Source organism: Oncorhynchus masou, chromosome 29 (assembly GCF_036934945.1).
Source record: "Oncorhynchus masou masou isolate Uvic2021 chromosome 29, UVic_Omas_1.1, whole genome shotgun sequence".
In the NCBI taxonomy this organism is placed as follows: Eukaryota; Metazoa; Chordata; class Actinopteri; order Salmoniformes; family Salmonidae; genus Oncorhynchus; species Oncorhynchus masou.
This window is the reverse complement of record NC_088240.1, coordinates 63,762,228-63,788,223: the sequence shown is the minus strand read 5'-3', so window position 1 is coordinate 63,788,223 and position 25,996 is coordinate 63,762,228. Positions and strand designations below refer to the sequence as shown.

At 42.0% G+C, this 25,996-nt stretch overlaps 1 protein-coding gene across 1 annotated transcript; it reads left to right on the top strand.

The window, feature by feature from the left end:
* Positions 1 to 4,206: 4,206 nt before the first annotated feature.
* On the top strand, positions 4,207 to 24,928 carry LOC135520263 (soluble guanylate cyclase gcy-31-like). Its single transcript, XM_064945676.1, has 17 exons — positions 4,207 to 4,343; positions 5,030 to 5,206; positions 5,512 to 5,644; positions 5,771 to 5,945; positions 6,086 to 6,177; positions 7,395 to 7,652; positions 13,641 to 13,839; positions 14,500 to 14,622; positions 14,934 to 15,054; positions 18,413 to 18,542; positions 18,886 to 19,032; positions 19,310 to 19,456; positions 19,678 to 19,834; positions 20,562 to 20,671; positions 22,908 to 22,997; positions 23,300 to 23,418; positions 23,653 to 24,928. The coding sequence occupies exons 2-17, from the start codon at positions 5,079 to 5,081 to the stop codon at positions 24,053 to 24,055; spliced, it is 2,532 nt and encodes an 843-aa protein (XP_064801748.1). The 5' UTR covers positions 4,207 to 4,343; positions 5,030 to 5,078; the 3' UTR covers positions 24,056 to 24,928.
* The last annotated feature ends 1,068 nt before the right edge of the window (positions 24,929 to 25,996 follow it).

Genomic DNA, 25,996 nt, shown 5'->3' with positions numbered 1-25,996 from the left:
CATTCAGATAGGGCAATGGGGAAATCGTAATACTAATACTAACAATACTGTGTGTGTGTGTGAATGAACCGAATGAACAGGGAGGGGGGAATCAGTATACAAAACCATGCTAGAGCTGTCACAAGCCAAGTCGAAATTGGATTAGTGTCACCCTTGATAAGGAGAAGGGCAAAAAAAGGAAGAGGGAAAAATTGGAAGAAGGAAACGGCTACTTTTTTTCTCCCCCTTGCAATAATTTCATTTCAAATTCAGGGCACTGAACGCATAAACACACTGTTATAGAGCCGGGTAAAGTTAATGGAATATTTATATGCAGACTCCAAAATATTTATTTCTTTTTCTCAGCAGTCAGTTTTTTCCTTCGTTTTACAACTGCCTTTGTTAGGCTTTGACACCATTTCTGCACCTCCAAGAGGACTGTGGTTCCATTGGCGGCTGTTGAAAAGGCCTTGTAGAGAGCGAGGAAATGGGAGCTGTGATTTGTCAGGGACTATTAGCTTCTTACCACACCGACTCACATAGAAATCAATGCAAAGGAATAACGGACCGCCCCACACCATGCTTTCTAAACTGCTCTGGAAGATTCAATAAACTAATGCAGAGAGGGTGGGAAGATAAGAGTATTAAGTATTAGTGTGACCCATAAGAATATAGCTAGCTACAGTACAGCATCTCTGCAGGGATGAGGGAAGAGAGAGACAGAGAGAGACAGAGACAGAGACAGAGACAGAGAGAGAGAGAGAGAGAGAGAGAGATGAATGTATTGAGACTGGGACAGATGAATGAGTGAAAAAAAGAGTGTAAAAAGTGGGGAAAGGGAGAGAGAAGAGGAAAATGGGGAAAAGACAGACAAACAGACAGACGTAAGAAAGAAGCAAAAACTAAGAACTTAAAGGAGGGTGGAGAGAAGGGGAGAGAGGAAGGGAGAGTGGGAGGCCCTAAGAAGATAAAGCCACACAATTCGCCCCATCGCCATTGTTGTTAACATTCAGCTAGAGTAGCTGCTACCTCTGCCGCTGTGTATACAGTAAAACCAATAAGAGGCTGGTATCATGGGATTGAGGGAGAGAAATATGGCACATTGTTGGCTGGGAAAGCGATAAGGGAGGAGATTGAGAGATGGGAGCCGGATAGACTCCTATTAAGTATTCAACTACAGGGCACAATAGTTACAGCACCGTAGCTGAGATTTCCATTTGTCCCATCCTGTGAATCATCCATACAGCTATTGTGCAGTCACGGCCCAGTTTTACTACAGGATTTACAATTGTATCACTCTTTCAATGGAGCAGAACATTTATGCAGCCAACTTAGGTGTGCGGAATCAGGTATGCACTACGCATGGTCTCTTCCACCTGGCGTCCTTGTGATCAAATCATCCACCAGTTAAGCTGGTTGAGGCTGATAACTACTTCTAAGATAACAAGCAAGGAATGGGAGGGGGGGGGGCTTTGGAGAGTAGCATTGAGTGCAGATGACAGGATCAGCGTGTGGTGTTGCACACTACCATTTCAGATATCATTTGTATGGACTGGGCTGCTTTCAGAAACTACAGTCCCTTTACACAGGTACTACCTGTTGTAATATAGCTGAAATCAAAGCAAAATCAATCATTTTCCCTTTAAAATAATTGTGGAGAGATACTTCTTGGTACATCGTTATCTTCCTCCATTTACCAGCTTAGAGGCAGCAACAGACCTCCTGAGTCGCTCCTGCACAGTTGTAGAGAGGCCATTAAATAAGACAGTAACACCTGGAAGAAAGGAAGAGGTGGCGAGAGTGAGAAAGGGAGGAAATCCAGCTCTGGCAGGAAATGTGGTAGAGGATGCTTAATATCACACAAAATAAAATAACTACCTCTGGTTCACCACACACCTGTCATATTGTTGTAGGGAGTGGGAGAGGAGGGGCCATTTGTGGTTGGAATAGGTGAAGTAATCTGGTTGAAGAAGTATCACCACATACAGGAGGACCAGGCTGGCATTATAAGGGCTCATTTCTGCCATTGATTCAGCAAACAATTTGTTCGCCTACATTTGGTTACAGTGCATGAATAATACATAAGATCCCTAATTAAAATGCGTCTGTCTTTGAGTTTCCTCTTTGTAACAACAGGTAGGCCTTGAAGAGCTGTAGGTTATGATAGGAATGGTTGGCTTCGGAGAAAGAGCCGTTCATTTGGCTTCCTGATTTGCATACTGCACTGGTTTTTGGTTCTGTAAATTACTAAATTATTATCTAAAGAGGGTGACTCAGAAACACATAGTGGGGAGAGTGCGTCAATCTGGTCCACACTTCATTTTATTGCAGGCTATATAATAATCTGGCCAGGTAAATATTTATTTGAACACAAATTTCAAGATCTGACATAATGGTAGCCTACTTTTTTGGATTTGTAATGGATCTTTGTTATTTGTTTCATGGTTCTATGTAGATTTTAAAGCCTTTTTAAAAGAAGAGTTGTTTGGGAACCAAATGAGCCGGCTCTTTTACGTGAACGGAGCCAATGAGCCGGCTCATCGAAAAGACTCCGAATGCCCGTCACAAGTTGTAATGAAGTTTCTCTCTCTGGTGACGTCCATTGATGTTTTCATTTGAACGGAGAGCGTTGTAACGGTGCCCCCTAGCGAATATTTAGAGAAAAGTAGATGAGCGCATGAAAACCAAGTCAGCTGTAGGTCGAGCCTATTCGGTCTGTGTGCCTGTATAACATAACAATCAGACAGAATAGGCTCGACCGACAACTGAGTGAGTTTTAGTGCGCTCATCTACTTTTCTCTAAATATTCGCTAAGGGTCACCGTTACACTGCTTTACAACAGAACTAAAGCTTCGAAAATTACGTGTTTATAATTTTATCATTGGCTTGCTTTTGAGCGCGGGACGCAGGAAGGCAGTGACGGCCAAGGCCAAAAGTGGTAGGGCTGGTGCACTATATCTGTGAATACATTTTTTTTTAATTAAAGAAAATAAAACTATAGTTTTAGTAGTTATTCAAACCAACCTGTTCTCACTCTCAAATGATTTGGCTTTTGGAAACAGGCTACGAATAGATTTGGACCTACTTGGACAATATGCCTGTAGCCTACCCTACAGGATAACAACATAGCTGATATATCCTCTCCCCTTCCGAGTTTACAGAACGGGCAAAACCATTGCCTCAATAAGCAGGGCTGCTCGTAACGAATTTACATTAGCTGAGGGCTATAGAAACGTTTTAAAGGTAAGCATACTATCACCATCAAGAACATGTTCACACTCACAGGGCTTTCTCAATCCATCCGTATTTACACTCACAGGGCTTTCTCAATCCATCCGTATTTACACTCACATGGCTTTCTCAATCCATCCGTATTTACACTCACATGGCTTTCTCAATCCATCCGTATTTACACTCACATGGCTTTCTCAATCCATCCGTATTTACACTCACATGGCTTTCTCAATCTATCCGTACTTACACTCACATGGCTTTCTCAATCCATCCGTATTTACACTCACATGGCTTTCTCAATCCATCCGTACTTGCAACACGAGAGACCTCCTTATTAAACAAATGAAATTGACACAATTTTCCCGCGGGTTCTGAAAACTGGTGCGCTTAGCATAGCATTATATTAGAGCGCTTCACAAGCCAAGGCTACACCAATGCTCCAACACATGTCTTTTTTTTTTTATTTTTTTTTTACATTTTGGATTAAAAAACGACTACAGGTTACACTTGCACTTCTAAAACCTGGTAGGTACATATTTATATATTTAAATATCTTCCCTTTGTCTGGCCTGCAATTTAATTTGTTTATTTTTATGTACAAATCAAACCCCCCAAAAATCCATTGAAGAGCTGGTCCAGATGTTGCCCATCCCATGAACTAGGCCTATAGAGCCTATGGATTTTATATTTGTCACAATGCACTTCATAGTTCACAGCCCTATATGTACACCTAGACAGTATGTTGATTTATTTAAAACATTTACACTTATATCACAGGGGGGCATGCCCCTCTTAAGAGATTCCCCACAATAAGCCCACACACTTTTCCTTTTGGCATTCATAACCAAGATCCAAACACAGACTTACAGCACAATACACACACACACACATTGGCCTGCTATGTCTTCAGCGAGCTAGAAAGTCACCACTATTACCTTTTCTTTGGTACCTGCCAGAAACATGCCTTGGCGCTCTTATTTTAGGCCCTGCCACCCATTGACTTGACAGAGAAGTGTCTGAAGAGGGCCAGTGTCACGAGCAGGTGTTTGGCCAGTCAGAGCAGGGAGCAGCATTTTGGTGTTCGCTCCCACAGTTGGACCAGCGAATTACATACCACTGAGGGACTGCAGGTAAGGGACCCATATTTTCACCCTCTTCTTCTGCTTTTTCTTTGGGAAAACCTTTGATATACTATGGGGAAACATTTGTGTTAGCTGGCTAAATGCTGTGGAACATAGATTCAAGACAATTTTAGGTCTGAGGTGCCATAGACTAGAGGCAGTACTGTGCAGTGTAGTGTCTTATTTAAAGATGAGTCTTTAAAGGATAATCTTCTGCTAATCTAAAAGTCTTCTGATCAACACTGACAAAATAATATTGTGTAACAGTGTGCTTAGGTAGGGAGGTGTTTGATGAGGTTACCTGACACTCAGACCTCAGGGTAAGAGTGTAAAGTAACTCATTATGCCTGTATATGTATGCATGATTTGTGTGCATGTGAAAATGTGTTTGTGATATAGGTGAGATTGATTTTTTTTTAAATACTACATGTGAAATGCAAGTACTGCACATGTGCTAGTCCTAGAATAGAGCTGAGAGTAGAGCAAGATTTCAAAGGGGAGAATCTTGCTCTGTCTGAAAACCTCATTCAAATTGTTTCATGTCAATCCTATTCAAGATACCCAAAAGGGATGATTTATTGTTTTTGGAAACATTTTGTGACAATGTATAATGAGGGACTTCATATTTTTTAACATCTATTACATCCTATATGCAAAATGACTCAGACTGCAGGTCTTTCCTTACCATTCCTCAGTAAAGCAGTTAAACTTGGCAGAAATCTGGAGGTTCCCAATCCCCTTAAGATGTACGGCCTGTACTTGGAAGCGGTGAATGATTATATCAACGAGTCGTACGGAGAGGATGTATGGAGGCTGATAGAGGCCCGGGCAGAGATACCGCATCTCAAGTTTGTCCGCCATCAGATGTACAAGTATGGCCATATCCCATCTAACTGTCGGAGCTAACTATTTCTCTGTACCCATCATATGCGTCATATTTACTTTATATTCTAACTTTACCAGGAAGGGAAGTCACTTGAGGTTTCACTTGAATCTCTTTCCTGACAGACATGGCAAAAGCACATCAAGTTTACATAGACCATCAATACATAACACACACATAGACACCAGGTCAATGAATGCACTAATTGTAAGTCACTCTGGATAAGAGCATCTGCTAAATGACTAAAATGTCCATGTAAATGTCATATCTAGGTTTCCTCCTTCTTCCCTGCAGTGACAACCTGATCCTGCGGCTGGCCAAGGCAGCAGGCGAGGTCCTGGGGAAGACCCATGATGAGCTCATGTATGCCTTCGGGGTTTACATGGTGAAGAGGATCGGGAACTACGGCTATGAGAGGATTCTCAAGGTGACCTAGTGTTTAGTGTCCCTCCTCAAGTGTCTGAGTTAACACTAGGCATAATTGGCCCTAATCAATGTTCAATACACTGGTGTGTGTGTAATATCATAATTAATCCCTTATCCATTCATCCAGGTGTTGGGGCGTAATGTGCGTGACTTCATCAATGAGCTGGACAACCTGCACGAGTACTTTCGCTTCTCCTTCCCCAAGGTGCAGCCTCCCAGCTTCTGTGTGGAGGAGGAGTGTGAGACCAGCCTCACCCTGCACTACCGCAGCACCCGCAAGGGCTTCACCCAGTTTGTCAAAGGTAGGTAGGGAGCACCACAGAGGACAAACATAGCAAAAACTATTTTTCTGGAAGCACTATATTTGGTAATACTATACATAGGGTTCATGTCACACATCCCCAATCTGTAAGAATACTTTTTCTCTCTTCCCGTACTGTAGGCCAGCTGTCTCAAGTGGGAAGGCAGTTCTACAACACAGACATTGAAGTTGAGATCCTGTCCAAAGAGGAGACTGAAAAGATGACATATGTGGTATGTACTGTACATCTACCTATCTGAAGCTACTTCTTTTGAACAAAGTTATGTACACAACAACACACGTGCAAGTAACTCCTCCGACCTAGACCTAGGACTGCATCACTTTCCAAGTGTTACACTTTGCCCTATTGTCAAACAACTTCAGTGTCTGGCCCCATTGTCAAACAACTTTAGTGTCTGGCCCCATTGTCAAACAACTTCAGTGTCTGGCCACATTGTCAAACAACTTTAGTGTCTGGGCCCATTGTCAAACAACTTTAGTGTCTGGGCCCATTGTCAAACAACTTTAGTGTCTGGCCCCATTGTCAAACAACTTTATTGTCTGGCCCCATTGTCAAACAACTTTAGTGTCTGGCCCCATTGTCAAACAACTTTAGTGTCTGGCCCCATTGTCAAACAACTTTAGTGTCTGGCCCCATTGTCAAACAACTTTAGTGTCTGGCCCCATTGTCAAACAACTTTAGTGTCTGGCCCCATTGTCAAACAACTTTAGTGTCTGGCCCCATTGTCAAACAACTTTAGTGTCTGGGCCCATTGTCAAACAACTTTAGTGTCTGGCCCCATTGTCAAACAACTTTAGTGTCTGGCCCCATTGTCAAACAACTTTAGTGTCTGGCCCCATTGTCAAACAACTTTAGTGTCTGGGCCCATTGTCAAACAACTTTAGTGTCTGTGCCCATTGTCAAACAACTTTAGTGTCTGGCCCCATTGTCAAACAACTTTAGTGTCTGGCCCCATTGTCAAACAACTTTAGTGTCTGGGCCCATTGTCAAACAACTTTAGTGTCTGGCCCCATTGTCAAACAACTTTAGTGTCTGGCCCCATTGTCAAACAACTGTGTCCCCATTGTCAAACAACTTTAGTGTCTGGCCCCATTGTCAAACAACTTTAGTGTCTGGCCCCATTGTCAAACAACTTTAGTGTCTGGCCCCATTGTCAAACAACTTTAGTGTCTGGCCCCATTGTCAAACAACTTTAGTGTCTGGGCCCATTGTCAAACAACTTTAGTGTCTGGCCCCATTGTCAAACAACTTTAGTGTCTGGCCCCATTGTCAAACAACTTTAGTGTCTGGCCCCATTGTCAAACAACTTTAGTGTCTGGGCCCATTGTCAAACAACTTTAGTGTCTGGCCCCATTGTCAAGATCTTTACAACCTTAAGATCCCCACAGCTGCGTCGCCATGATTACCTTCGATGTCTCTTTGCCGCAGATCTACAAGATGAACTTTGACAACGCTGCCTTCAAGCACCGCATGCCCCAGCAGAAGACGGCCCCGGGGTACGAGAAGCTACCCATGAAGAGGGGCATCTTTTTCGACATGTTTCCCTTTAGCGTGATCTTCCGCCGGGACATGACCATGTACCGCATCGGGGACGGTCTAAAGGAGGTCTTCTCCGACCTGCAGGGCAAGAAGGTCAACGAAGAGTTCACCCTGGTGCGGCCCATGCTGGAGTTCAGCTGGGACAACGTGAGTACAGGAGAGAAGAGAGGGGGGTGAGGGTTCTATTTACATTTGGTATGGTTTTTCCACTTACCTAGGCTATTGTTGTCAATCCAGAGTTTTTTAGTGGATATTTGGATTATTTAGTTACATTCAACAAAACCCCCTTTAATGGTCCAAACAGTGGAAATCGTGTTTTTCATCACATTGGATGATATTTGGATGAAACCAATACAAAGTAAGGTAACCCAAGTATGAAAAATGACTGTAGCTGGCACACTGATAAAGCTTGATAATAAAGTTACTGGTCCCCTTCCCCATGTCAAACGCTTGGATTCAGACAGGCATTACTAAGGATTTACTTCCTGCTTTATCCAACGTCACATAAAGCCGAAAATGTAATACACCAATGGTAGCGTCTTATGATCTCAACTAATTTAAATATGTACTGCCTTAAGAGCGTCATTGCATGTGTTCCTACGTCTTGCTTTGGCTTTGTTTACAAACTGCAGGCAAGGTGCTAATAGCTTAGCTCAAGCAGAACGCGTGACCAAGTAACATATATATTTTAAATATACTGGTAGCCTTTTATCTGTGGTGTGACTGTTAGCTATCAAGCTACTTACCCGCATGCCGGCAAAAAGCACATTGTAACAGGATGCTATAGTGTACATTTAACGTTGCACTATTTTTCTGAAGAATGAAGATATCCGACAGCAATGTCTCATTTTAATTTTGTGAGGACAGGCTGCACGAAAATTACGATTATGTTACGGGTGTGCAGTGCACATTTCGAGCGAAGTTGCTTTATCAATTGTGGAGAACATTTGATTGGTCTTGCCAGGAAGCTAATCCTAAAAGACGGATGCAATACCATCATTGACATTGGAACAGTGGATCTTGCAAGCGCTGACCATAATGTAAGTATCATTATTATTTTCACTTCACTTTTGTCTTTTCAGTATCATCAAGCTGTAATGATAGACATGTTTTAAAATCCAACATCTATTTTGTCTGCACAGCTTCCCAGTCAACCACCACAGCAGGAATGCTGTGAAACGTGAAGAAAGACCAAAAATACTGTAAGCCATTTATTCATTTCCAGTGGTGGAAAAAGTACCCAATTGTCATACTTGAGTAAAAGTAAAGATATGTTAATAGAAAATTACTCAAGTAAAAGTGAAAGTCACCCAGTAAAATACTACTTGACTAAATGTCTAAAAGTATTTCATTTTAAATATACTTAAGTATCAAAAGTAAAAGTATAAATAATTTCAAATGACTTATTAAGCAAACCAGAAGGCACAGTTTTCATGTGATTTTATTTACTAATAGCCTGGGGCACACTCCAAAACTCAATTTACAAATGAAGCATTTGTGTTTAGTGAGTCCACCAGATCAGAGGCTGATGAGATGACCAGGGATGTTCTCTTCATAAGTTTGTGAATCGGACCATTTTCCTGTCCTGCTAAGCATTCCAAATGTAAAGCTAACTTTTGGGTGTCAGGTAAAATGAATGGAGTAAAAAGTACATTATTTTATTTTAGGAATGTCGTGAAGTAAAAATGTTCACAAATATAGATACACCAAAAAATAACTTAAGTAGTACTTAAGTACTTTACACCACAGTTTATTTCACATCTGCACCAATTGAGCATTTCAGGCAGACAAAAATTAAATATACAAACATTGAAAAATGTCACAAAAAGGTGCACAATTGCATATTTCAAATGGAATACTTCAAAAACACCAGAAAACACATTGTAGAATTAATAGATCACTACATCAACGAATCGATAGCAACGTAACTCGGAACATTACATAAAAGGAAAATAAATTCACTACCCATTTAGCAAACGTTTCCCTTTTCAAAAACATTACAGGCTCCGTAGACAGGCTCCTGGATCTCCTCTTCAACAAGGTCACTCTTGAGCCAGCATGTTACAGTATGTGGGGAAGCTGTGTGAGCAGTCCATCCCAGGTTCCCTGTTTAGCCCAGTGTGAGAGGCCTGACAAGGAGGAGGCCATAGCTGGATTTGTGTCCCGCTTCAATCTTGGGGATGACTGTAGCCAAGTGGGTGACTGAAGTCTGCCTGATTGAAGCAGGGTACTTGACCCCCCTTTTTTTTAATTTCACCTTTATTTAACCAGGTAGGCTAGTTGAGAACAAGTTCTCATTTACAACTGCGACCTGGCCAAGATAAAGCAAAGCAGTGCGACAAAAACAACAACAGAGTTACACATAAACAAACGTACAGTCAATAACACAAAATAAAATAAAAATAGAAAAATCTATATACAGTGTGTGCAAATGTAGAAGAGTAGGGAGGTAGGCAATAAATAGGCCCTAGAGGTGAAAATAATTACAATTTAGCATTAATACTGGAGTGATAGATGAGCAGATGATGATGTGCAAGTAGAGAAACTGGGGTGCAAAAGAGCAAGAGAGTAAGTAATAAAATGGGGATGAGGTAGTTGGGTGTGCTATTTACAGATTGGCTGTGTACAGAAACAGTGATCGGTAAGCTGCTCTGACAGCTGATGCTTAAAGTTAGAGAGGGAGATGTAAAGTCTCCAGCTTCAGAGATTTTTGCAATTCGTTCCAGTCATTGGCAGCAGAGAACTGGAAGGAAAGGAGGCCAAAGGAAGTGTTGGCTTTGGGGATGACCAGTGCAATATACAGTGGGGCAAAAAAAGTATTTAGTCAGTCACCAATTGTGCAAGTTCTCCCACTGAAAAAGATGAGAGAGGCTTGTAATGTTCATCATAGGTACACTACAACTTTGACAGACAAAATGAGAAAAATGAGGGAAAAAATCCAGAAAATCACATTGTAGGATTTTTTATGAATTTATTTGCAAATTATGGTGGAAAATAAGTATTTGGTCACCTACAAACAAGCACAAGATTTCTGGCTCTCAAAGACCTGTAACTTCTTCTTTAAGAGGCTCCTCTGTCCTCCACTCGTTACCTGTATTAATGGCACCTGTTTGAACTTGTTATCAGTATAAAAGACACCTGTCCACAACCTCAAACAGTCACACTCCAAACTCCACTATGGCCAAGACCAAAGAGCTGTCAAAGGACACCAGAAACAAAATTGTAGACCTGCACCAGGCTGGGAAGACTGAATCTGCAATAGTTAAGCAGCTTGATTTGAAGAAATGAACTGTGGGAGCAATTATTAGGAAATGGAAGACATACAAGACCACTGATAATCTCCCTCGATCTGGGGCTCCACGCAAGATCTCACCCCATGGGGTCAAAATGATCACAAGAATGGTGAGCAAAAATCCCAGAACCACACAGGGGGACCTAGTGAATGACCTGCAGAGAGCTGGGACCAAAGTAACAAAGCCTACCATCACTAACACACTACGCCGCCAGGGACTCAAATCCTGCAGTGCCAGACGTGTCCCCCTGCTTAAGCCAGTACATGTCCAGGCCCGTCTGAAGTTTGTTAGAGAGCATTTGGATGATCCAGAAGAAGATTGGGAGAATGTCATATGGTCAGATGAAACCAAAATATAAGTTTTTGGTAAAAACTCAACTTGTCGTGTTTGGAGGACAAAGAATGCTGAGTTGCATCCAAAGAACACCATACCTACTGTGAAGCATGGGGGTGGAAACACCATGCTTTGGGGCTGTTTTTCTGCAAAGGGACCAGGACGACTGATCCGTGTAAAGGAAAGAATGAATGGGGCCACGTATTGTAAGATTGAGTGAAAACCTCCTTCCATCAGCAAGGGCATTGAAGATGAAACATGTCTGGGGCTTTCAGCATGACAATGATCCCAAACACACCGCCCGGGCAACGAAGGAGTGGCTTCGTAAGAAGCATTTCAAGGTCCTGGAGTGGCCTAGCCAGTCTCCAGATCTCAACTCCATAGACAATCTTTGGAGGGAGTTGAAAGTCTGTGTTGCTCAGCAACAGCCACAAAACATCACTGCTCTAGAGGAGATCTGCATGGAGGAATGGGCCAAAATACCAGCAACAGTGTGTGAAAACCCTGTCGAGACTTACAGAAAATGTTTGACCTCTGTCATTGCCAACAAAGTGTATATAACAAAGTATTGAGATAAACTTTTGTTATTGACCAAATACTTATTTTCCACCCTAATTTGCAAATAAATTCATGAAAAATCATACAATGTGATTTTCTGGATTTGTTTTCTCATTTTGTCTGTCATAGTTGAAGTGTACCTATGATGAAAATTACAGGCCCCTCTCATCTTTTTAAGTGGGAGAACATGCACAATCGGTGGCTGACTAAATACTTTCTTGCCCCACTGTACCTGCTGGAGTGTGTGCTACGGGTGGGTGTTGCTATGGTGACCAGTGAGCTGAGATAAGGAGGGGCTTTACCTAACAAAGACTTATCGATGACTTGGAGCCAGTGGGTTTGGCGACAGATATGTAGTGAGTGCCAGCCAACGAGAGCATACAGGTCGCAGTGGTGAGTAGTATATGGGGCTTTGGTGATAAAACGGATGGCCCTGTGATAGACTACATCCAGTTTGCTGAGTGGAGTGGTGGGGGCTATTTTTTAAATTACATCGCCAAAGTCTAGGATCGGTAGGATAGTCAGTTTCACGAGGGTATTTTTGGCGGCATGAGTGAAGGAGGATTTGTTGCAAAATAGGAAGCCGATTCTAGATTTCATTTTGGATTGGAGATGCTTAATGTGAGTCTGGGAGGAGAGTTTACAGTCTAACCAGACACCTAGGTATTTGTAGTTGTCCACATATTCTACATCAGAACCATCCAGTGGTGATGCTAGTCGGGCGGGCGGGTGCAGGCAGCAATTGGTTGAAGAGCATGAAGAGTTTTACTAGCATTTAAAATCAGTTGGAGGCCAAGGAAGGAGTGTTGTATGCTTTGATGCTCCTCTCCCGCTCCCCTCCCCATCAATCTCTGTGGTTAGTTGCATTACCTAAAGTAATTCACTTTTCCCTGATATCACATTTTGTTAATTTGTATGTTTTTTTGTCCAAGCATTTGGATGGGAGATCAGTGTTACAAATTGTACGAATCAATGGGATCCTGGACGCTAGGGTGGCTGGGGGCCTATATTAGGCTTATGCTCTAATAAAAATGTTTTAAACAAATGATGTCTCCCCACTATTTCTCACCATTATTTCTCATGAGTGTTCATGTTTATCAATATTTTGGGCTATGCTGTCCTAATGTAAATAATCAAATACATATCTGATCAATACATACAATAATTTCGCTACACCCTCAATGACATCTGCTAAATATGTGTATGTGACCAATAAAATGTTATTTGATTTAATGCTGAGGCACCAATAAATTGTCCAGTACACTTATTATATGCTGTTTGTACTTTCTTTTATGTGTAAGCTTCTAAGGTTGACTCAGGCTTTACTAATTCTTGTGAAGAAGTATGTCAGTGAACTGTATATTGTAATTAGTAGAAATGCAATTGTGTGTTGCTGCTGTTAATCTGATATCCAACAGTTCTGTTGACTATGAGAGCATTTTGCAGAGAAAATGGGTTGAGCCTACAATTTAGACTCGGAATGAGATGTGGCCCATTTTTACCTGGTCATCAATGACCACAAGGGCGTTTTCAAAGAGCTGTCAGTCAAGGGTAGCTCGTGAATATAAGCTCCCCGCCCACTCAACCTGTCCTTTCAGGCTTCCTGATAGTTAGAAATGAGAGAAAGGATAACATTTCTCAATTCTGATAATTTTAATAGTGTACAAATATTATGGGCGATGTTTTTGTCAGTCAAAGGCTATTTTTACTTGGAAAATATGATGACTGTGCTAAGCTTCACTATGTCTGCATGTATCCGGGCCAGTCTCAGAATAAATAATCTCAAAGTAAGAGTGCTGATCGAGGATCAATGTTGTCTTCATAGTCACAATAAATAATGTTACATGGACAGTGTGGACCTGATCCTAGATCAGCACTCCTACACTGAGACACTTTGTGAATACGGGCCCTGGACTTGAATGAAGTCATCTGTTCCCATGCTTTCCCTCAGATCTACACCCACCTTAACAATGTGTTTGAGCTACTGTCCAAAGCTGTGGTGGAGAGCAAGCAGAAGGTGAATGTCCCTAAACTGAGCAAGGAAAAGGAAGATGAGGGAAAAGAGGAGAGCGAGAAACCCAAGAGAGAGGAAGAGAGAAGTACAGAGAAGTCAAGGGTCCGCCCGTCGCCACAGTCAACCGACAGGAGAGGGGAGTACTTTGTCTCTAACAATCTCTAGCACATGTCTAATGTTTAAGTGATTTTGGTTAATTAAGGTCCAATGCAGCTGTTTTTCTCTATCTCAATATCAAATCATATCTTGGAAACAATTATGTAAGTTACTGTGATTGTTTCAACTAAAATGAAAAGTAGCTTCTTAATGAAGAGCAATTTCTAAAGCAAGAATTTTGCTAGGACAGTCTGGGAGTGGACAACTGAAAACTATCTGTTATTTGCAGAGAGGTTTGAAACTCTCTTATTGGTCTATTTACTTAACTTACTGCCTGGTGATGTCAACAGGCAGGCCAAAACTCCATCCCACCAAAAAGTCTGAAATTTCAAGCAGTTCTTTCAAACAGCTCTTACACTAAAGGGGTATTATCATCATTTTTATAATTTCACAGTATTATTCCAACCTTATAGTGTGTATGTATATATATATATATATATATATATATAACACAGGAAAATCACATTTTTGACTGCAGTGGGCTTTTAAAGTCTTCCAATCTCTCTGTCAGTGCTGTTATTCGTATAAGTGAAATGCATAAAACAAATGTTACTCACTTACTCAGCCACCCATCCTCCCTCCCTAACTCAGTCATTCCCTCCCTCCGTCATTCATTCCCTCCTTTCCTCTGGCCCATTAGATGTGAAGTCTGTGGAGGAGATGAAGGGGGACCAGGAGTTCAGCAGTGCTCTGACTCAGTACAACAGCTCAGCCAACTCTGGGGGAGAGGACATCGAGCTGCTTGCCTTCCAGACTGTCACCGGTGAGAAACCCTTCTTCCTCGCTCTTCACACATCTTCCCACCTGTCCAGCTCACCAAGATAAGCTTACATGCTACATAGCTTTGTTCTCCTACATTTGAAAGGGGTACAGAAATCCAACACAATGCCAGAATCAGTGATTGCCCTGTCTATTTTGAATGAAGTATTAACTATACCATTTTGAATAACTAGAGTGTAAATGGTCTTGGAATTGTTGGTGACAATATGGCACAGACAACAATTCTAAATTTCAACCAATGTTTCCAAGTTCTATGTCTGTGGATGACCCCACCCTGCTCTTCGTCATCCCCAGGAAAGTGCAGTGAAACTATCTTTGAGGATATGAGGGAACCTCCCAAGAAGCCCCTCCACCTGAAGGGTCAAATGAAGTACGTCCCCCAGTGGGACTCACTCATCTTCCTCAGTACGCCCATGTAAGACCACCCACAACATCCTTACAGTACCTAGCCCTTATCTGACTATAAAGGCAATACGTAATCCAATTCAAAACTTGCCTTGAGGCTACAGCCATGTGATGCCATGGTCAGACACGTTTACAAAGCAACCAAAAAAGGAGAATCCAAAGCTTTGATAGTATAAAAACAAATAAAAGGGTAGTTTACAAACAAAGATTTAATCTACTATAGACCATCCAGACCTACCTGAGCGATAATACCAAACCACAAAATAGGTATAGGGATGGGGAACATGGGAAGAAGGGGGTGTGCCCAGGTGAGGCTCCATTTGGCAAATCTGATCATAATTCTATCATCCTGATTCCTGCTTACAAGCAAAAACTAAAGCAGGAAGTACCAGTGACTCCCTCAATACGGAAGTGGTCAGATGATACGGATGCTGCGCTACAGGACTGTTTTGCTAGCACAGACTGGAATATGTTCCCGGGATTCATCCAATGGCATTGAGGAGTATACCACCTCAGTTATAGGCTTCATCAATAAGTGCATCGACAAAGTACATATCCCAACCAGAAGCCATGGATTACAGGCAACATCCACATCTAGCTAAAGGCTAGAGATGCCACTTTCAAGGAGTGGGACACTAATCCGGACGCTTGTAAGAAATCCTGCTACGCCCTCAGACGAACCATTAAACAGGCAAAGTGTCAATACAGGATTAAGATTGAACACTGGCTCTGACGCTCGTCGGATGTGGCAGGGCTTGAAAACTATTACGGACTACAAAAGGAAACCCAGCCGCGAGCTGCCCAGTGACGCAAGCCTACCAGATGAGCTAAATGCCTTTTTATGCTCACTTCCAGGCAAGCAACACTGAAGCATGCATGAGAGCACCAGCTGTTCCGAACAACTGTGTGATAACGCTCTCGGTAGCTGATGTGAGCAAGACCTTTAAACAGGTCAACATTCGCAAAGCCGCGGGCCAGACGGATTACCAGGACGTATACTCTCAAAGCATGCGTAGACCAACTGGCAAGTGTCTTCACTGACATTTTCAATCTCTCCCTGACCGAGTCTGTAATACCTACATGTTTCAAGCAAGCCACCATAGTCCCTGTGCCCAAGGAAGCAAAGGTAACCTGTATAAATGATTACCGCCCCGTAGCACTCATGTTGGTAGCCATGAAGTGCTTTGAAAGGCTGGTCATGACTCACATCAACAGCATCATCCCGGATACCCTAGACCCTCAATGTGAGTAAGACAAAGGTCGTGGACTACAGGAAAAGGCGGGCCGAACAGGCACCAATTAACATCGACTGGGCTGTAGTGGAAAGTTTCAAGTTCCTTGGTGTCCACATCACCAACGAACTATCATGGTCCAAACACACCAACACAGTCGTGAAGAGGGCACGACAACACCTTTTCCCTCTCAGGAGATTTGGCATTGGTCCCCAGATCCTCAAAATGTTCTACAGCTACACCATCGAGAGCATCCTGACTGGTTGCATCACCGCCTGGTATGGCAACTGCTCGGCATCTGACCGTAAGTCGCTACAGAGGGTAGTGTGTACGGCCCAGTACATCACTGGGGCCAAGCTTCCTGCCATCCAGGACCTATATACTAGGCGGTGTCAGAAGAAAGCACAAAAAATTGCGAAGACTCCAGTCACCCAAGTCATAGACTGTTCTCTCTGCTACCGCACGGCAAGCGGTACCAGAGCGCCAAGTCTCGGACCAAAAGACTCCTTAACAGCTTCTTCCTCCAAGCCATAAGACCGCTGAGCAATTAATCAAATGGCCACCCGGACCATTTACATTGACATCCCCCCCATTTGTTTTAATACTGCTGCTACTCGCTGTTTATTATCTATGCATATTCACTTTACCCCTACCTACATGCACAAATTACCTCAACTAACCTGTACTTCCACACATTGACTCCGTATCGGTACCCCTGCATATAGCCTCATTATTGTTACTTTGTGTTACTTTTAATATTTTTTTTTACTTTAGTTTATTTGGTAAATATTTCTTAACTCTTTCTTGAACTGCATTGTTGGTTAAGGGCTTGCAAGTAAACATTTCACAGTAAGGTTGTATTCGGCACATGTGACAAATAAAGTTTGATTTGATTGCTTTCAAATACCCATGATAACCATAATAGAAATCCCAAAACATGATTTCTGTAAGAACAGACGCTGGGAGACGAGAAGCAAGTACATGGAGTTAATATTTAATACATAACCGACATGAAACAAAACACGGACCGCTCAGGACAAGGGAAACATAATGACATTAATACTGACTCGGGAAAGAAACTGAGGAAGTGACAGATATAGGGGAGGTAATTAATAACGTGATGGAGTCCAGGTGAGTCCAATGAAGTGCTAATGTGCGTAATGATGGTGACAGTTTTGCGTAATGATACGCAACCTGGCAACCTTGAGCACCAGAGGGGGAGCGGGAGCAGACGTAACAGATTTCAATAAATCTATATTTTACTATTTTAATAAGACAAGCCATAAACGTTCATAATGAGACTAAACGTTAGGGAATTTGGCTTCAACATTTACCTTAGATAGTCCTTAACTTATGCTGTGTCTGTGTTTATTAGCATATGAAAATAATAAAAACGACATACAATATTTATAATATTACTGTATGCCTCTAAATATGTGCAGTATGCATAATATAATGTATTTGGTCCCATGTTTCATGAGCTGAAATAAAAGATCAGAGAAATGTTCCATATGCACAAAAAGCATATTTTTCTCAAATGTTGTGCAGAAGATTGTTTTCATTCCTGTTAGTGAGTATTACTCCTTTGTCAAGATAATCTATCCACCTGACAGGTCTGGTATATCAAGAAGCTGATTAAACGGCATGATCATTACACAAGTGCACCTTGTGCTAGGGACAATAAAAGGCCACTCTAAAATGTGCAGTTTTGTCACACAACCCAATGGCACAGATGTCTTAAGTTTTGAGCGAGCTTGCAATTGGCATGTTGACTGCATAAATTTCCACCAGAGCTGTTGCCAGAGAATTGAATGTTCATTTCTCTACAGTAAGCCAGTAAGTTTAAGACGATTTGTCAGTACATCCAACCTCATAACCACAGACCGCGTGTAACCACACCAGCCCAGGAGCTCCACATCCAGCTTCTGTGAGGGAAAAACTCATTCTTATTGGCTGGGCCTGGCTCCCAATTGGGTGGGCCTATGCTAGTTATGATCTGTAACAGTAAAATAATTGAAAATGTTGCATGTTCCACTTCCTTCTACCTTTCCAATCCCTTCTTATCTCCCTTTCAGCCACTCACCCCATCCTTGCTGTCTCTCTCATTCCACTTCCACTTTTTTCTTCCTCTTCCAGTATAGAGACAGTGGAGGACATGATTAAAATGGGCGTCTATGTGAATGATCTGAACCTCCATGACTCCAGCCGAGAGCTCATCTTAGCCGGAACACAGCAGTCGGCTGAACTTCAGCTGGCTCTTGACCAGGTAAGCCATACACATTTCATATATATGACATACCACCCTTTAGAACAGCACACAACCATACCTTGGTACATTGTTAACGTTATCAGATAACTCCTCTACTAACTGGCCCAAGTTTGCCTCATCTAAGAATGCAAGACATACTACTATACACACACACAGTCCTGCTCATAGGCAGCTTCATTTTCAAAGTTACAAATAGACATATGCAGTGTATAGTTCACACTGAAAGGCAGAGGCAAAGACCATCTCAAGCGCGGGGCTGGATAGGCCTTTGAAGGAGGATGGGGAGGAGTTAGTTGACTGAAAGCTCTCTCTCTCTCTCTGGTGGCTCCTCCCACTCCAGGAGCAGCAGAAGTACGCCCAGCTCCAGGAGATCATCAAGAAGCTTGACGAGGAGAAGAAGAGAGGAGACTCCCTCCTCTACGCCATGATCCCCAAAGCTGTGGCTGACCGGCTCAGGAAGGGTATCACGGCCCTGGAGACATGCCAGGTACTAGCCGTACATTTACAGATACATATATAGATATACAGGGTGCATCCGAAATGGCACCCAATTCCCTATATTGTGCACTATATAGGCCCCGGCTCTGGTCAAAAGTAGTGCAGTATATAGGCAATAGGGTGACATTTCAGACACAGCCATAGAGTTTGTAGAGGAAAGGCTCAATTGGATTCTGGAGCCAACCTCATTTCTATCAAGCCAGAAGAAACACCACAGTAAAATGTCAAGCATTTAAGTGTGCTGGTATTTCCTTTCCGTTTCCCAGGTGTTCCCAGATGTGACCATCCTATTCAGCGACGTGGTGAAGTTCAACGAGATCTGCATCCACATCACGCCCATGCAGGTGGTGGACATGCTCAACGAGATCTATATCGTCTTCGACACGCTCAGCGAGAAGCACAACGTCTACAAGGTGAATGACTGGGACAATACAAAACAAGGGCCTCTGTGGGAACAATATGCCTAAATACTCAACCAAGGTTGGCTGGACCAAAAAGGAGAACAGACTATATTATCATGCATTGAGTGGCTGTTGCAATGTTTTACAAAGTGGAATGTTTAGTTTATTTCATTGGTAGGATATAATGTATACAGTAATGCATCTAAACATACTACTTGACTCTTATTCCACAGGTGGAGACCATCCGAGATGCCTACATGGTGGTGGCAGGCGTGCCCAATAAGACAACCTTCCATGCCCACCACATATGTGACATGGCCCTGGACATGCTGAGCTCCATCGACCACCTCAAAGACCCCTCCACTGGAGACAACATCCAGATCAGAGTCGGTGAGCAGAGACCATTGAAATACAATCTAGTCACTCTATTTCTTATGGCACAGACAGTGTAGACAGGAGTGGGCTTTACCATAGAAATATAATTATTACATATTACATGTAAAAACTGTACCTGTAATACATTACTAGCAGAAATATTGTAATCAGATTACAGATACTTTTGAAAAACTAGATGATTACTTCTTGGATTACTTTTAAATTCATAAAGGACGATTGCGGAACAAAATACATTATGACACCTTTCTGTTTTCTCAATGACATTCAATTCAATAATGAAAAAAAGTCACAAGTTTAAGTTTGTTCCACAAGTCAGAGACCACTATGATGACACACCAAAATGTGTTTGATGGATCCTTTTTGTCTTCCTTTAATGCCTCTTAAGGGGAAAGTAATTCAAAAGTAACCAGATTACATTACTGAGTTTGGGTAATACAAAAGTTACATTACTGATTACAATGTTGGTCATGTAACTGTAACAGATTGCATTTATATAGTAACCTACCCAACCCTGCATATGACAGACATAAAGCATATACATACTGTACGGTGTCTCTTTATAATCAAAAGGAAGTCAAAGGCTTGATATTGTCTTGCCATGTCCTGACTGCTCCTCAGTTAATGCTGCCAGATTTATACTCCTTAAGGCACCCTGAATCTATAGCCACTGATCCAGGTTCAGTAAAGCAGTTTAACTTCATTGTGTGTTGTTTCCCTTCAGGGATCCACTCAGGGATGGTGGTGGCTGGGGTGGTGGGGCTGAAGATGCCTCGCTACTGTCTGTTTGGAGACACCGTCAACACTGCCTCCCGCATGGAGAGCAACGGGGTGGTAAGTTCTGACATTAGAACATAATCTCACTATAGGGTAGATCTATGTGAATTAAATCACTTTTTGACAGCATTCCTTTTGATTTAAACAAAAGGTTCCATACATGTTATATTTCTATGATTGACACCCACTCTGTATTCAAGAGCATGTTGTGTCTCAACCAATGGTGGTCACTCTCAAAGGTCCCTCAAAAAAATGTAGGCACTGAGCACATTTCAGGTCTGCTGAGCACAAACTTGAACGTTGTGAAAATTCTGTGTAACTTCCAGCTCGCATTTACTGTGAACACTGATGCTGTATCCAGTTTAAGTTAGTTTTAACAGTGGTCAAGTAGGCTACTGTGCCTATTTGATCATAATGTAGGCCTACCAAAGTAGCCTACCATCAAAAACAATAGAGAAAATGCATCCCATAAAATGTTTACATGGAAATAGTAGCAGCCAATGTGTGGTGTTCAATATAGGCCAACATTCCATGAGACTTTTGAAAAAAAACATGCAGAACTTGACATTAACCTGTTTATCCACTTGTCCTTCAGACAAGGAGGTGACTGAAAATGATGTGTTTGATGCAAGAAACCACTTTACAAAATAAGACCCATAATTATACCCGTACCATTATTACAGAGAATCAGACAAATTATACTACCCCTCTGCCTATTGGCTACTTAGCTTATTCATCCCTATCTCAAAATACAAAACTGCCTCTTTAAGACAAAATCTCTTTACCTGACTCGCTTTTCAAAGATGTCTAGAAATGTACGTTTTGTGCTCTTGTAGGAAGCAATCACTCCCCTATTGCTGACTACAAATGATCTATAACTGGGCTAATAACTCACTAACTAGCAAAGGATATGATCACGTAGAAATGTGCTTTAATCTCAAAACAAGTGCATCTACTCACAACCGCTCATGCTGTAAACACTGTCCAGTTCAAAGTGAATGGCACATGATCGGCTATGAAAAGCCAACTGACATTTACTCCTGAGGTGCTGACTTGCTGCACCCTCGATAACTACTGTGATTATTATTATTTGACCATGCTGGTCATTTATGAGCATTTGAACATTTTGGCCATGTTCTGTTATAATCTCCACCCGGCACAGCCAGAAGAGGACTGGCCACCCCTCATAGCCTGGTTCCTCTCTCGGTTTCTTCCTAGGTTTTGGCCTTTTCTAAGGAGTTTTTCCTAGCCACCGTGCTCCTTCACCTGCATTGCTTGCTGTTTGGGGCTTTAGGCTGGGTTTCTGTACAGCACTTTGAGATATCAGCTGATGTAAGAATGGCTATATAAATACATTTTATATTCATATATGGCAATGGTCTATTTGCATATATGCCTACTGCAGCTCTGATTGGTTATGGTGCACTGGTCTGTGTAGAGTAAGGGCCTGAGTTGTGCCTGTCATTGCAATAGAAACTTACTCTGTGTTCTGCCTACAACAAAATCTCTTGCATAGGTCGTTTTGCATACTAAGTCTTGCATACTTAGTTGTGTTTCAGTATATTGCCTTGAATGTGGCTAATATTGCATTGATTCAATCACAATTCCCACAGTAAAGGGGAAATGTTGATAGTGTTAACTAATGGGGAAAACTCTAGATAGTTGAGTGAAGGTCAATCTCTTGCTTCTCTGCGCAGGCTGATATTTCTTCTGAGTGGCAGTCCCGGGGAGCTGCGTGCCCATGTGCAGCTTAGTGGGAACATTGGTCACAACACAAAAACCTCAGATGTCAAATAGGGTCTAAGCTACAATGTATGTGAATATAAAAAAAAAAAATCATTTTTTGATAATTGATGTTTAAGGTTAAAGAAAGAATTACATACATTTTTTTTAAAGTATCAAATAGTTTGACAACCCTGTTTGTAAGCTTTTAAATTATACCAATTATCAACTGTTTCTATTTCCCAGTGATGAAGACATGGATGTCATGGTATGCTGGGGTATGCAGAATAGGTCAACTTTGAGCAACTTTATCTCTTGAATGTTTTGGCATGCAGGTCCAAAGGTCACTTTCTGAGCACTTCTACAATGGACACATTTTTATGGAAAAATTTGTTTAAAAAAACGGGTGCTGTCAAAAACTGATTGAATTCAAATGGATTTACCCAATAGACACGATAAATTAGCACTGTATAGCAAATCATTTATTTTGTAAGTAGGCCAATGTGACATTGAGTGAGCAGAATAGTTAGCACGATGTCAGCCATCAACCTCTGTGTGTCTGTCTGTACAGGGCATGCAGATCCACATAAGCCAGACCACCAAAGACCACTTGGAACATGAGCCCTACATAATTGAGGAGAGGGGAAAGATATTTGTGAAGGTATGTGTATGATGTTCCATCATGGCACCGTGTGATGCTCCACCTGCCAAACAGACATAAATGCACCACACTAAATCTATTTTTAAAATCTATCTATTAAAATATATTTTGATCTCTTCAGCCAATGGATGAGATCAACTCAGCCAATGGATGGGCTGCAAATGACCATTTCAAGACTTGAATTTTGATAAAACTCATGAAATGGTCATTTGCAGCCCATCCATTGGCTGAGTTATGACAGGTATTGAACATAAGAATCATGAACACGGTAATATTTCTGCCTAAATTCTGTCCAATCACAGGGTAAAGGCTACATGAAGACATATTGGCTGAAGGGGAAGAAGGACCTGTCGTTTAAGACTCCAGCAGAGCTCCGCTACAGCAGTGAACAGAAGGACTCAGAAGACAGGAGCTCCAATGGGTAAGTGGAGCAGGGGAGGAGGCAACACCTATCTCTTCTGTACTGCAAGATGCCCTATATCATATGACTGTGAACTGTTCATTAAATTTCACTACTGTATAGTTAGTAATGTTCCAACATCAGCCTGTTTGTGGAGAGAAGGGCTTGCATAAGAAAAACACACCTGCTACTAATTTGCTTTGCTTTTGTACATACTGTATGTGGTAATTTTTTTAATATGTTTTTTACACACAGGTCCACCTGCACCAACACCAAGCGCTCCACCTCCAACCTGAACATTCCCAACGAGGAGCAGGCAGAGGGCAAGCCCACCCCCACAGAGCTGCCTGCAGAGCCCTTACCTTCACTAGAGGGCGCCCCCGAAGACTCTACAGACCCCACCGAGCCACAGGAGAAGAAAGTCAAAAAGAACACTAAGAACAACAACAAAGGGGTCGCGGCCAAGCCCGAAGCTCCTCCGCAGCAGGTCAATGTGGTGCAGGAGAGTGCAGTGCCTCCTGCTGCTGCCCAGGAGACCCCCACAGCCCCCCCGACCACCGCCGCCCCAGTGCTCAACAACAAGAGGAACAGCTTCAGGCAGCATACCAAGCTGCCCGCCCACCTTCCCATGCGCAGCACTTCCTGTTGCCTACTGTGAGAGGAGAGGCTAAAATAATGTGACTGGCCTGCATCTTATTGACAGTCCTGTGAAGACAAACCCTGAAACTGACCCAAACCTTGAACCTTAACCAATTAGAAAATTCAACATGGTTTCGCTGGTCAGTCTCATCCCTTTTGTTTTTCCCTAATGTGAGATGGACCAGGCCAGAGTTCAAGACCTCTCATCTCAGATTATTGGCCAGCCTTCCTGTTCAATATATTGTATGACGCCCTGTTGTTTATCCTATGTTTTTCCTTAGGCAGGACCTGAGTGTCCCCACAGCAACATTCAGGACAGCCCACACCTAATGTAATGTATTCATCCATTTATTCAAGGTAGAGTTAGAGGTAGACAGGGCAGACCACCCCACTTAAGTATTAATAGAGGAAACATTGATACCCCTAAAATTAAAAAAAATGTGACAATGCTGAATTTTTTTAAATCTTTCAACAAATATATACAGATACTCATGTCAAACAGTGGGCCTCTTTTGGTAATACAAGCACCTGGCTAATGTCACAGATTTGTGCATGTTGTTGAAAGGACATGTCAATAAATGTACAGTTCAGTTTATTACTGTCGGTGAAAACAAACATGACAGGATCACAATGGATTGGTATACAGAGTAAGATGAGATGTCAAGAGATGGTGGTATTTTATTTGCATAAACTAGTTCTGAGAAGTCTGACCCAAGTTACAGTTCTTATACTGTGTTTAATGATGGAATAATATTGACTTTAATATTCATTTATATAATAGCGCTTTTCCTAATGCTGTAAGTGCTTTACCTTTCTGTTTTGTATTTGTAATTTGTTGCACGTTTACTGAATGTTAGCATATCTTTGTCCATAAAAACTGTACAGACAAGCACCTCAAGTGTTCGTTTCCTTGTTGATATCTTTAAATGTTTTGCTTAATAGCGAATTGTGATTAGCTCACAATGTCAGAGGGACAGCTGAAGGCAAAGAAAAAAGGGAAGCTATAGCTCTATAGAACTGGGGATAGTAACTTTTTTCTATAACATGCTCATCGGTGCACGTGATGGGGAAAAGGCTAGTCACAGTCAGCTGCAGACAAATAAGATTATATCAAAGATCTTCTCTGAACCGACACACTGTTATCTAGATGTTGCCTGGCCCCGTATCAGATAACACAGCTAGCGGAGATTATGTGTGCTCAGAAAACTGCTAAGCACCAGTCAGAAAATACAAAGACTTTAGGCCTACACTGAGCTCAATTAATGTCCAAATGGAAATCCCATCATGACATTTATTTAATATACTTAGTGAAGAAATTCATATAAGGTGGGAAGCCCAATGTCCTTTATCTTTTAACTAAGGAGGTAACATATTATACGTAAGCTGTGCTCAAAGAAAAGGTACATTGCCTTCAGAAAGTATTCATACCCATTGACTTATTCCATATTTGTTGTTACAGCCTGAATTCAAAATTGATAAAAACATATATATATATATCTCACTCATCTACACACACTATCTCATAATGAAAGTGAAAACATGTTTTGAGAAATTTTTGCAAATTGATTGAAAATGAAATGTTTACACCTGAGTCAATAATTTATAGAAGCACCTTTGGCGGTGATTACAGCTTTGAGTCATCTTGGGTATGTCTGTATCCGCTTTGAGTCGTCTTGGGTATGTCTGTATCCGCTTTGAGTCGTCTTGGGTATGTCTGTATCCGCTTTGAGTCGTCTTGGGTATGTCTGTATCCGCTTTGAGTCGTCTTGGGTATGTCTGTATCCGCTTTGAGTCGTCTTGGGTATCTCTGTATCCGCTTTGCACATCTCGATTTGGTGAGCAGCGGTGAACAGCAATCTTAGTCTTTCCACAAGTCTGGACTTTGGCTGGGCCACTCAAGGACATTCACATTGTTCTGAAGCCATTCCAGCATGGCTTTGACTGACTGTATGCTTGGGGT

What these genes read in the sequence shown, in the direction of transcription:
- LOC135520263 (XM_064945676.1), top strand. Translation starts at nt 5,079, where the DNA reads ATGTACGGCCTGTACTTGGAAGCGGTGAATGATTATATCAACGAGTCG. An exon ending in ACAGTCAACCGACAGGAGAG is followed by an intron (nt 13,840 to 14,499) that starts GGGAGTACTTTG and finishes CTGGCCCATTAG; the next exon opens with ATGTGAAGTCTGTGGAGGAG. An exon ending in ATCTTCCTCAGTACGCCCAT is followed by an intron (nt 15,055 to 18,412) that starts GTAAGACCACCC and finishes TTCCTCTTCCAG; the next exon opens with TATAGAGACAGTGGAGGACA.